The sequence below is a fragment of the Mus musculus genome, chromosome 19 (genome assembly GCF_000001635.26).
Source record: "Mus musculus strain C57BL/6J chromosome 19, GRCm38.p6 C57BL/6J".
Taxonomy (NCBI): Eukaryota; Metazoa; Chordata; class Mammalia; order Rodentia; family Muridae; genus Mus; species Mus musculus.
In genome coordinates this window covers 8,917,801-8,929,571 of record NC_000085.6, presented here as the reverse complement: position 1 = coordinate 8,929,571, position 11,771 = coordinate 8,917,801, and the positions used below count along the sequence as shown (strand labels likewise).

The 11,771-nt window shown below is 48.3% G+C and overlaps 2 protein-coding genes and 1 long non-coding RNA gene across 7 annotated transcripts; 2 read left to right on the top strand and 1 right to left on the bottom strand.

Annotated features, from left to right (window-relative positions):
- The first annotated feature begins 215 nt into the window (after nt 1-215).
- On the top strand, nt 216-2,190 carry Rom1 (rod outer segment membrane protein 1). The gene is made up of 3 exons (NM_009073.4): nt 216-988; nt 1,348-1,594; nt 1,685-2,190. The coding sequence occupies exons 1-3, from the start codon at nt 399-401 to the stop codon at nt 1,901-1,903; spliced, it is 1,056 nt and encodes a 351-aa protein (NP_033099.3). The 5' UTR covers nt 216-398; the 3' UTR covers nt 1,904-2,190.
- A 145-nt stretch (nt 2,191-2,335) lies between these two features.
- Nucleotides 2,336-9,198, bottom strand: B3gat3 (beta-1,3-glucuronyltransferase 3 (glucuronosyltransferase I)). Of its 2 annotated transcripts, none has more exons than XR_003952823.1 (5): nt 8,924-9,198; nt 7,592-7,766; nt 3,674-3,868; nt 3,200-3,490; nt 2,336-2,836 (listed from the first exon to the last, which is right to left on the bottom strand). XR_003952823.1 is itself a non-coding variant. In NM_024256.2 (5 exons), exons 1-5 carry the CDS (start codon nt 9,003-9,005, stop codon nt 2,738-2,740), a joined length of 1,008 nt encoding a protein of 335 aa, NP_077218.1. In that variant the 5' UTR covers nt 9,006-9,179; the 3' UTR covers nt 2,336-2,737. The 2 variants fall into 2 exon arrangements, 1 of the variants encoding a protein (NP_077218.1); NM_024256.2 differs by having other exon boundaries at nt 3,674-4,034; nt 8,924-9,179.
- On the top strand, nt 7,730-10,973 carry Gm36629. Of its 4 annotated transcripts, none has more exons than XR_003952913.1 (3): nt 7,730-7,822; nt 7,912-7,963; nt 8,255-10,973. It is a non-coding gene; the product is annotated as a predicted gene, 36629 (long non-coding RNA). The 4 variants fall into 4 exon arrangements; XR_003952914.1 differs by having other exon boundaries at nt 7,912-8,376; nt 9,685-9,774; XR_877713.2 differs by having other exon boundaries at nt 9,685-9,772.
- Nucleotides 10,974-11,771: the final 798 nt, after the last annotated feature.

Genomic DNA, 11,771 nt, shown 5'->3' with positions numbered 1-11,771 from the left:
GCGGGGACACACGGCTGACCCTTCACCCCGCCAGGCTCTTGCCCGGCTTCCGGCCCGCAGGCTCCCAGAGGACCTGGGAGGGGACGTAGAGCTTGAGATCTGGGTCTCTTAAGCCTGAAGCCCAGCGTACCAAACTCACTTCCGCGAAAGGGCAGGGCGGGGTCACGAAATGGGCCTTAAGCCCGGGGGCGGGGCCTTTCCTAAAGGGCAAGGCTAAGAAGCATCCTGAATCGGAGCCTGCAGAGGGTTATTAAGGCTAGAGTGGAAGGATGTCCAGGGTATTGGGGTCAGGGTGGCATTAGCCCTGTTGAAGCCAGGCTGGGCTGACTCAGCATCCTGCCTGCCCTAGCCAACCCCAAGCCCCGACGGCTTCTCACTCCCTTGGGCAGAGATGGGAGATGGCGCCGGTGCTGCCCGTGGTGCTGCCCCTCCAACCCCGTATCCGTTTGGCACAGGGCATCTGGCTCCTCTCCTGGCTGCTGGCATTGGTCGGTGGCCTCACCCTCCTTTGTAGCGGGCACCTTCTGGTACAGCTGGGGCACCTTGGCACCTTCCTGGCACCCTCTTGTTCATTCCCTGCTCTGCCCCAGACTGCCCTGGCAGCGGGAACGGTGGCTCTAGGCACAGGGCTAGGAGGCGCAGGAGCCAGCCGGGCAAGTCTGGATGCAGCTCAATACCCCCCCTGGAGAGGGGTCTTGACTCCACTGCTAGCGGTTGGCACAGCTGCAGGTGGGGGGCTGCTGACCCTTGCCCTGGGGCTAGCCCTGGCTTTGCCAGTAAGTCTCAACCAGGGACTGGAGGAGGGCCTGGAGGCTGCCTTGGCTCACTACAAGGACACAGAGGTGCCTGGACGCTGTCAGGCCAAACGTCTGATGGATGAGTTGCAGTTGAGGTACCATTGCTGCGGGCGCCATGGCTACAAGGATTGGTTTGGTGTTCAGTGGGTCAGCAACCGTTACTTGGACCCCAGTGACCAAGATGTAGTTGAGTAAGTGACTGATTTGCTTCTTTTGTCTTCCTCTTCCTCCTTAGCCTTGAGATTCTTACCTGGACGTGCGATAAATAGAGCACGGTGGCTGAGAGGCTGGGTTATAATTCTATTTATCAGCCCAGGGCATGTTGCTAAACCGCTGTGGGCCCATTCCTCATCTGTAAAATGGAGATAACTATGCCCGTCTTTATCTTCCAGACAGACTCCTATCTTACAGAGTTGTGGAGATAAATGAATTATGCAAGCTTGAATAGTGAAGAACTCAGTAAATGTTGTATAATCATTGTTCTCAACTGCCCCTGCTCTCAGATGCTCCTCTCTGCCGCCTCATGACTATCTTGTCTATGCCTTTGCAGCCGGATCCAGAGCAATGTGGAAGGCTTATATCTGATTGATGGCGTCCCCTTCTCCTGTTGTAATCCCCACTCACCCCGGCCTTGCCTGCAAAGCCAACTCTCGGACCCCTATGCCCATCCACTCTTCGATCCTCGGCAGCCCAACCTAAACCTCTGGGCCCAAGGGTGCCATGAAGTGCTGCTGGAACACCTGCAGGGTTTATCAGGCACACTGGGAAGTATTCTGGCTGTCACCTTATTGCTGCAGGTTAGTCAGCTAAGGGCCCTGACTCCTACTTTCAGCTCTGTGACCCCAAACCCACTGACAATCACCCTTTGCACTTGCTTCCCCCCACAGATTCTAGTGCTCCTTGGTTTGCGGTATTTGCAGACAGCGCTGGAGGGCCTTGGAGGAGTCATTGATGGGGAAGGAGAGGCCCAGGGCTATCTTTTTCCTGGTGGGCTGAAAGACATACTGAAAACTGCATGGCTACAGGGAGGGCTTGCCCACAAGCCAGCACCTGAGGAGGCCCCACCAGATGAAGAACCTCCCAAGGAAGTTCTAGCTGAGGCCTAGAAACCTGAAGAGGTGGGGGTGGGAAGGGGAAAGATGGACAAATGTGGAAAACTTACAATTCGTTACTCAGACTCAGGGAAGGAAAGGTCCCTGGGGTTATAGGAGTTAAGAGCAAGCGGAGCTGGGCTGGAATGAGAAGTCCAGGTGTCCTGGAACCCAGCTGTCTCGTTGGAAACCACCAAGGTTGAGAACAGATGAGGGCGACAGGGAAGTGACAACCAAAGGACTAGAGAATGTTTCTAGCATCCAGATTCTACAATAAAGTTTGTGGACAGAAATCACTGTTCTCCCGCTCTCTTCCTCTCTCTGTCTCTGTCTCTCTCTCTTGGCTGGGAGCCTGAAAGACTCTGCAGAGGAGGAACCCAGCCTATGTAAGAACATGTACCTGATCTCTTGGGTAGGTCTGCCAAATGAAGGAAACCATGAAGCCCCTCCGGGTTGAGATTCTTTATTCTAGAGGTAGGAAGGGGATCGCATGCTCAGGTGGGGAGGGTCCAGCCCAGCTCCTCTAGCCCCCCACTGCATGCTTGTCCCCAATAAGTTACCCTTTTCCCACAGCTACCCTCCTTTCTGAGTCCATCTGTCCTGCTCCGCCCCAGATGGGGCTGATCTGGCTCACTAGAGAAGCTGCTTGTCCCCAACATGTGGGCAGTGCCACATGGCAGGCTGGGGGAAGGGAGGGAAGCAACTGGGACACACCCTGTGGTTGGAGGGGCTGCCTCTGGTTCTCAGGGGTCAGGTCTTTAAAAAAAAAACCACATCCTGGGCTGGCCTGGAGCCCAGTCCCACAAGGTATGTGCCTAAAATAAGGTAGAAGTCAGGGTGAGGTTGCCATCACACCTCAATGGCTGGGTCTGAGCCCTGGCCCTGCCGTTGTAGCTGCTCCTCCTGCTTCATCTTAGGTTTCTCTGTCCGGGTGTGCCATACCAGTACCTGTGAAGGAGAGTTTAGGGTCAGGACCAGCCATAACCAGGGCTCTGGGGTGTTAAGATCTAAAATGGATTCCACCCCACCCCACCTCTTCTACATTCAGTGTTGGTATACAATGTATAAAATATTGGGGTGGGAGAACTTTACTGCCTCTAAAATGGAGCTGTGTTCCTTGTCTCTCTGATATATACATGGGTTCATATTAGTCTGTAAGATGAAATGGCAGGGGCTCTACTCTGACTCTCAGTAGCCTTTTTAATAGAGTGAAAGCAAAGTTGGTCAAGCTCTGGAGGGTTTCTCGTGGTTCAAACACCCATTCCCAGTTCAGTTAGCTGCTCAACCCAGAGCCTTTCTCCATCCTCTTACCTGAGTACAATTGGCAGCCCGTGGCTCCAGGTCCTTGGGATCTACAAGGTGGCTCAGGAGACTACTTTCCAGGTGGCCCCGGGGTGCAGTAGCATCAAACTGGGCATTGGGCTTAGCCAATAGCAAGGGCAGGGCAACCGCAAATCCCGCCATGTCCAAGGGAAAGGGCCTGTTGGGTTCCCATGCTGTGTGGAAACCCACAACGCGGCCATCCTGTACCTGAGGACCTTCAAATCGCAGGCCACCCACCAGCCCCACAGGCCACACTGAGACACCGCGAGTCCAACGCATCTGATGGAGATGAGAGAAGAAACAGAGAGGGGTGGTCCAAGAAAAAGAACTACTTTGTTTATTGACCCCCTGCCCCTAGTGCTCCCCATCTTCACCAGCAGCCCACATCAACACGGGTAAGCAAGAGAAAGAGGGGAGCTGGTCCCACCTGGCTCTTTCTCTGTCTTTAATCTCAGGGCTCACCTCCTTAAAGAGCTCCCGGCTGTAGGTGTTGTCATCGTCAGCAAAATACACGACTCCTTGGGTCCCTGGTGGCGGTGGATCCTTCTCCCCCCCAACAGCACCCCCTTTTCCTCGGAGCCAGTCGAGGGCCTTATTGCGCTGTTCCACTCCTCGGGGCCGGACCCAGCCTGGCTCACCTTCCCTAAGCCGTTGAGCCTTGGGGGTAAGGACAGCCAGGTGTGTAAAGAGGAGACCAGAGGCGGCCAACAGCCCCGAGACCAGCGGGGTAGGGCTCTCAGCGTCCTCCACTAGCAGCCAGTGTAGACGGGGCACCAAGCTCAGGGTCTGGGACAGCCGAACCAGCTCTGCCTTTTGTACCAGCCTGCAGAGGGAGAGATGCAGGAAGGAAGGGGCCAGGTAACCTTGGCCCTCTACACTTAGAATGACAGCTGCTCCTGGTCACTGTTAGCATCTTCTCTGGCATTTCTCCTACCGGTGCCCAAGCTGTGTGTGTATGTGTTACTTAGGATGGAACCCAGGATTTCAGGTATTCAAACAAGTATCAAGAGACTGCCAAGTTACCTCCCTCTCCCTTGAGTGTCAATTTCATGCAGATAGTCACCTGCCCTATCTTTCCAGTCATTGGTCATAACCCACTTCAACACCAGGACTCAAGCTGGGCACGACTATAGGACAAATAACTTGGGATCACATGGATCTTGGTTTGAATTTTTTTGTACTTTGTTGTGTTTTTTTTTAATTTTTTATTAGGTATTTTCCTCATTTACATTTCCAATGCTATCCCAAAAGTCCCCCATACCCACCCACCCCCACTCCCCTACCCACCCACTCCCCCTTTTTGGCCCTGGCGTTCCCCTGTACTGGGGCATATAAAGTTAGCAAGTCCAATGGGCCTCTCTTTCCAGTGATGGCCAACTAGGCCATCTTTTGATACATATGCAGTTAGAGACAAGAGCTCCGGGGTACTGGTTAGTTCATATTGTTGTTCCACCTATAGAATTTGTTGTTTTTTGATGCAGGGTCTCATGTAGCTAGGCTGGCTCAAACTCAAATGCTAATGATGGTCTTGAATTTCTGTCTCAGCCTCCCACTGCTGGGTATGCTACAACACCCTGAATGTTCAATTTTATTTGTTTTGTTTGTTTGTCTGGAGACAGGGTTTCTCTGTATAGCCCTGCCTGTCCTGGAACTCACTTTGTAGACCAGGCTGGCCTCGAACTCAGAAATCCTCCTGCCTCTGCTTCCCTAGTGCTGAGATTAAAGGCGTGCACCACCACGCCCGGCTGAATGTTCAATTTTATAGTTTATCAAATGAAATACTTTGTGGAGTATGAGGCCAGCTTTCTACATAGCAAGTTTCAAGAGATCCTGTGTCAAAAAAAGTAAATAAATAGGCCAGGCAGTTGTGGCGCATGCCTTTAATCCCAGCACTAAGAAGACAGAGGCAGATGTGGACCTCTAAGTTTGAGGCCACCCTGGTCTATATTGAGAGTCTCAGAACAGCCAGAGGGCTACACAGAGAAACCCTGTCACGGAAAACCAAAATAAATAGATAAATAAATAAATAAATAAACAAATAAATTGAAAAAAAAAAAAGGCTGGAAATGTAGCTCAATGATAACATGTTTGCCTAGCCAATATGCAGTTCAATCCCCAATAACAAACAAATAAAAAAATAGATAAATATTTTGTAACAGTTTTATTAGTTTTATTATTGGCTTTTTGAGACATTTTTCACACTGTAGCCCAGGTTAGCCTCAAACTCAGCAATTTTCAGGGCTTGGTTTGAGTGTTGATACTACAAGTATGCCATTATGTGTAGCTACACTATCATTCAGTGTTAGGGATTGAATCCAAAGCTTTGAACATGCTACACAAGCACTCTGCAACTAAGTTATACCCCCAGACAAAGATATAGTTCTGGAAAACTAGATAAGCTGGTCATGGTGGCACACTCCTTTAGTCCCAGCATTCAGGAAGCAGAATTAGACAGATCTTTGTGAGTATAGACCACTCACTGTGTAGACCATGTTCTACACAATAAGCTACCAGCCAGCCAGTATGAGACCTTACTTCAAATTTTAAAAAAAGAAGAGAAGAAAAGAAGAAAATGAAAAGAAAAAGAAAAGAGGAAAAACGAGAGCCTGAGAAATGGTTAAGAGACGTTGATGGTCTTGCAGAGGATCAGTGTTTGATTCCCAATACCCTTAGCATCACACAACAACCTGTAACTCTAGTTCAGGGGATTCGCATCTGCGCTTCTGCCTGTCTTCTAGCCCTTTTTGGTACCTGCACACTTTCAGTGCACATACATACCCTCAGGCAAAAACATACACTTAATTGAAGAAGTAAAGAAGTAAACAAAGTTACTAATTCTAATTTATTTTAACTAATTGGGCTTTTAGAGACAAAATCTTGGGCTGGTTTGTTGGTTATGCCTTTAATCCCAGATCTCGGAAGGCAGAGGCAGAGAGGTGTTCAAGGCCAGCCATGGCTACACAGTGCAACCTTGCATCAAAAAATAAAAATAACAACAGAATCTCATTTTGTAGCCTAGGTTGGCCTCAAAAATCATACCAATCCCTCTGTCTCAGGCCCCTCAGTACTGGGGATTACCAGGCATGCGTCAGCATGTCATGACTGGCGCAATACAATTTATCAAGTAAAACACTTTAGGAAATGACTTGAGTCTCACGTTTACTTAGGAATCAAGCTGGATTAGGAAACTGGGCACAGTAGTGAGCACACACCTTTAATCCTGTCATTTGGGAGACACAAGCAGGGGAATCAGTCTAGTCTACAGAGTGAATTCCAGGACAACCAGAGCTACACAGAAAAACCTTCTCTTGAAAACCTAAATAAATAAATAAATAAATAAATAAATAATAAAAATTAAAAATGAAACCCTACAGGCCAGGTTCTTTTCTTTCTGTGGTAAGGCTCCCAGAGAGGAGTTTTAGAGGAAATCCCAGTCATTCTCCAAATGAGAACATTATTTGTTTCTTCATTTTGAGAGAGGATCTCCCTGTGAAGCTCTGGCTAGCCTGGAACTGACTACCTAGACCATAGACCAAGCTGGCCTAAAACTCTAGAGGAGATCCTCCAGCCATTGTTTCCTAAATGCTGGGATTAAAGATGCACACAATCTCTGCCCAGCTATGCACCGGGAGTGAGTGGTTTGCCTCTTTTGGGTTTCCTCGTGGTTAACATCAGTTTGATGCTCAAGGAGCTGCTGGTGGTGTAAGTTAATGAGTCCAGGAAGGTATGCTGAAGACATGGTGACAGAAGGGCTTTTTGGCTGCTGGTCCCAAACCACACTTCAAAATGGGTTTTCTCAGTATTAAACAAGATTTTGACTCTAAAAAAGAAAGAGAGAGAGAGAGAGAGAGAGAGAGAGAGAAGGAAGAGGAAGAGGAGGAGGGGGAAGAGGAGGAGGAAGAGGAAGAGGAAGAAGAGGAGGAGAAAGAGGAGGAGGAGGGAAGGAAGGAAAGAAGGAAGGAAGGAAGGATTTGACTAAACCTGCTTAGCCCTGTTTTCTAAATTTAATCAGAAATTTTTGGGGTTTTGTTTGTTTGTTGGTTTTGTTGTTGAGTATTTGTGTGTGTGTGTTAGCTTTGAGACAGTCTAACCAAAAGATTCCTAAGAAGAGTTCATTCAATGGCAAGCTCAAATTTTCTTTCACACTTAATTGTCGTTAAAGTTTTGCAATAACTCGGTAATCTACTTCCTAATACTCCTTTGTCTATTTTTAAAGGAAAAAGACATTTTCCCACAAACCTGACTAAAGATGCGGATCACTTTTCATAACATTTGGCAAGCTCTAGTTTAAGCATCACCCCATACTTCAGTGCCTCCCCAGATTCATCATTAACCCTCTTCCTGTTCAATACAGAGCTCCTGAGTGTACCAGAGCCGTACCTGGCGTAGGTGGGGGTAATGACATAGATAGTAGGCAGGGCCTCAGGTTCAGGGGGCTGGGCTGGGACAGGGGGTGGGCGACGGAGATCAGCTTGCAACTGGGATATCCTCAGGTCCTTCTGCCGAAGCTGCTCAGCTGCAGCTCGAAGCGGAGGGAGGCAGTCGCAAGGCTGGCCTGGTACCAGGAAGCACCAACAGGGTGAGCAAGTTGTGACAGAGAACCACAGGATAGTAAGTAGTTCAAAAACCCAGGCCAATTCTTTTTAATTCCTAGCCAATACAGAAATTCCCTTGTAACTTGCTTTTTTTTTTTTTTTTAGAATGGTGTCAGAGACTCTTCACCTTTCACTGTTACTGTGTTACTGTTTTAAGGTAGGTCTTGCTATAATGGCTCCAAGCTGACTGACCTCAGACCTTTAACCCACTGACCTGTTTCCCAAACGGTGTGCCACAACATTCAACTCTTCAATTTTAACCAGTTCCATCTGTCACTCTATTTTTCTTTGCTGGGGCTCCAACCCAGGGCCTTACACTTGTGAGTGTTCTACCACTGTGCTACACCCTCAGCCCTGCCACTATTTTCACTAGTACATTTCGACGATTATCTGTCAGCCTTTCTGTCCTTTCTACCTTCTGATCCTAATTTTACCTTCCACACATAAGGAATATAACAGTCTGAACTAGAGGCTCTCCTGTAATGGCACTACCTGAAAAGCGTTTACCAAGCTCCCACATAAAAGGCTGGATTCAAGGCGCTCCGTGGTCACGTGACCACTGACTTGTCAGTAAGTTCACAGATTCCATTACACGACAAATATTTATTGAATAAAAGGGGGGGGCAGTCCCTACTCCCTAGCTACTTTAGTGGAAGAGGTAGACACTAATAAAGTCATTACAAATTGTGATATGGGCCACTTAGAAAATTAAAAGAGATCAAGACTAATAAGGGTTACTTGAGCTAAGGTGGTCAGGGAAGTCCTGATGTGACATCTGGCCTAAAACCAGGATGAGAAATAGATGGCCTGGAGGTGGGGAGAGCACAGCTGGTCAAAAGCTGGAGGGGACAATGAACCAGGGGGTTCTCAAAAACCTATCAGCAAGCCGGTCTGAGAGGCAGAGCAAGGGGAGGGTGGAAAATAGGTTGCTTGGCGGCGGCGGGGTCATTTGGGGCTTGACCGGTATCCGCGGAGTTGCAGACTGCCGAGAGTTCTACACAAGGGGTCACCGAGGGCTGTCCCGAGGGCTGAGCGAGCGGGAAGCCGCTGTCTGCGGGTCTCATCCCCAGCGCCTTGGGCCGGCCCTCCGCACACCGCCCCGCCCCGCCCCGCTCACCGAGCTGCACCAGAGCGTAGAGGAGGCCGGCGATCGACACCAGGAAGTAGGCAAGAAACACGTTCTTCAGCTTCAGCTTCATGGCCGGTGCCACCGGGGCAGGCGGGGTCCACCGGGACCGGCAGGGACAGGTCCGCCCGGCCCTCCGCCCTCCCGCCGGCCCCGCCCCGGCCGCCCGGGCCGCGCCCCGCCTTCCCCAGGCTCCCTTACTAGTTCCCGGGAACGCGGGACTCTGAGCGACACCTGGGACCACTTCCGGCTAGTGGCGTCCCTCCCACAGGCAGCTTCCGGTCCCGCCTCCTGGTAGGCCATTCAGGGCGTTGACGCTATATCCGCTGGGTCAAGCGGTCGTGGCAGGCTGACCAAGAGCTTGTGTGGCCTAGCTCTATAATCATCTTGAAGCTCCCAATTGAGCACAAGCTCCACCCTTGTCACTGAGTTTTCTAGACTCACTCAACCATCCTTCAGCCTCAGCATTGGCTGCTTAAAGAAACGGTTGTTCATTACTTGTTCAACCAATGAGTGAAATCTAAAACGCACCAGGTGCTTGGCTAGGTCGTTTCCAGTGATTCTCAATCTTCCTAATACTGGGACCCTCTAATACAGTTCCTCATGATTTGGCATCCTCCCCATCATAAAATTCATTTTGTTGCTACTTCAAAACTGTAATTTTGCCGTTAGGAGTTGTGATGTAAATGTTTTCTAATGGCATTCCTGCTGGTCCCTCCTGCTTTGTGCTGATTGTCCTGGTTGTCTGTTAGGTTGTGCCACCGCTGCTTCGTGTTCGCTATCCCTACTCTACCGAACTGAACTGCTGATAGATTCATGAAATGTCTGAGTGGATCAAGCTGCCACTGCTAGCCTGTGAAGTGAACTGCAGATTTCCAGACAACAGACAAAAGCTACTCCAAAGAATCTTTCTAAACATGTCCACATCCCCCGTATCTTTCATTTTCCACAACCTCTGGTGGGTGGTGGACTACAAGGGAGGTTAAAGTGTTTAAGAATCATCATTAAAAATAGGATTTGAAAACAGTTACACATGTTCGTGAGGACCAGAGGACTTTGGAGTTTTAGCCTTGGGACCTCAGGTTTGGTGCTCTAACTGTTGAACCATCTCATCAGCCTTCCAATTTTAGGCCAAAATTATGTCATTACCATGGGACAATTTTTAAAAGTTCCTTCTAGATTTTCCGCTCCACGAGCTGTAGTTTCTTCAGGGTCACCTCTCTTCAGCAAGTGACTACAGAGCTAAAAGTGGGTACCAAGTCTACACTACAACAATGATACTTTATTCACGGATATGTAACAATTTACATATTTAGTCCAGGAAGTAGCTTGTCTAATATGCAGTTTTTCTTTGTCCCACCCCTACCCCCAAACCCCCATCCCCGCCCAAAACAAGGTTTCAGTTTCTCTATTTAACCACCCTGACTGTTCTGGAACTCACTTTGCTAGCTAGGCAAACTCAAGAGATCTGTCTACCTCTGCTGGGATTTAAGGGGCATACACCACCACTGGCCAGCATGTGCACTAGTTTCTATCACCAAAAAAACCTGGGGTAGTGGTACATGTCCGCAATTCCTGGACAACATTGAAAGTGGAGGTAAACTCCACTATATCTCAAGATGGTCAGCATGGCAATGGTGGCACACGCCTTTAATCTCAGCACTTGGGAGGCAGAGGCAGGTAGATTTCAGAGTTCTAGCTTGGTCTACAGAGTGAGTTCCAGGACAGCCAGAGCTATACAGAGAAACCCTGTCTCAAAAAAGAAAGAAAGGAAGAAAGGAAGAAAGGAAGAAAGGAAGAAAGGAAGAAAGGAAGAAAGGAAGAAAGGAAGAAAGGAAGAAAGGAAGAAAGAAAGAAAGAAAGAAAGAAAGAAAGAAAGAAAGAAAGAAAGAAAGAAAGAAAGAAAGGAAGAAAGGGAAAGGGAGAAAAGAAATATAGTCAGCCTAGGCTACCTGGAACCCTGTCCTATTACACAAACTGTTTCTCTTTGCTGAACAATAAATAGTTTCAACATATATTCAATAAAAAAAAACTCACAAAAGAAAATACTATGTTCCTACCAGTAACTATGTTTCTGTTTCAATGTTACATCATAATAAAAACATTTAAAACTCCTTTCATTTAGCTCTGTAAAAACCATTTAGGAATTATCTAGTCACCCTATCATACAAAACAAAATTTCAGAACTTTTTTTCCTGTAACCAAGTATCCACTACTTGTCCTTTCTCCAATCTTCCCAACAATAGTTTTGAGACTTAGTCCAGAATAGCCTTCAACTTAAAAGTCTCAGGATCTCAGGATGTCCTTGAACTATTCCACCATTCCCAGAAAGGTTTTTTGTTTTTGTTTTTGTTTTTTTTTTTAATCCTTATCTGAAAGGGTCTGTGGTCTAGAATGGCTTTGGACTCCCAACTCAGGCAATCTATCAGACTCCAGCTCTTTGCTAGCAAGTTCAACATAACAATGGGAGGATTTTTTAAATGCTGATATAGGGCATGACCATAGGTCAAATTCCCAGCATTGCAAACCAATTTTTTTTTCTTTTTTTGTTTTTTTCACGACAGGGTTTCTCTGTATAGCCCTGGCTGTCCTGGAACTCACTTTGTAGACCAGGCTGGCCTCAAACTCAGAAATCCACCTGCCTCTGCCTCCCGAGTGCTGGGATTAAAGGCCTGTGCCACCACACCCGGCTTGCGAAGCAATTTTTAAAAGCTGAGTATGGTAATGCTATCTATTATACCAGCACTTGGGAGGCTGTGGCTAAAGGATCAGGTGCTCAAAGCCAGTGGGCTACATGTCAAAATCCCGTCTTAGGTTGGGCTCAGTGGCATAAGCCTTT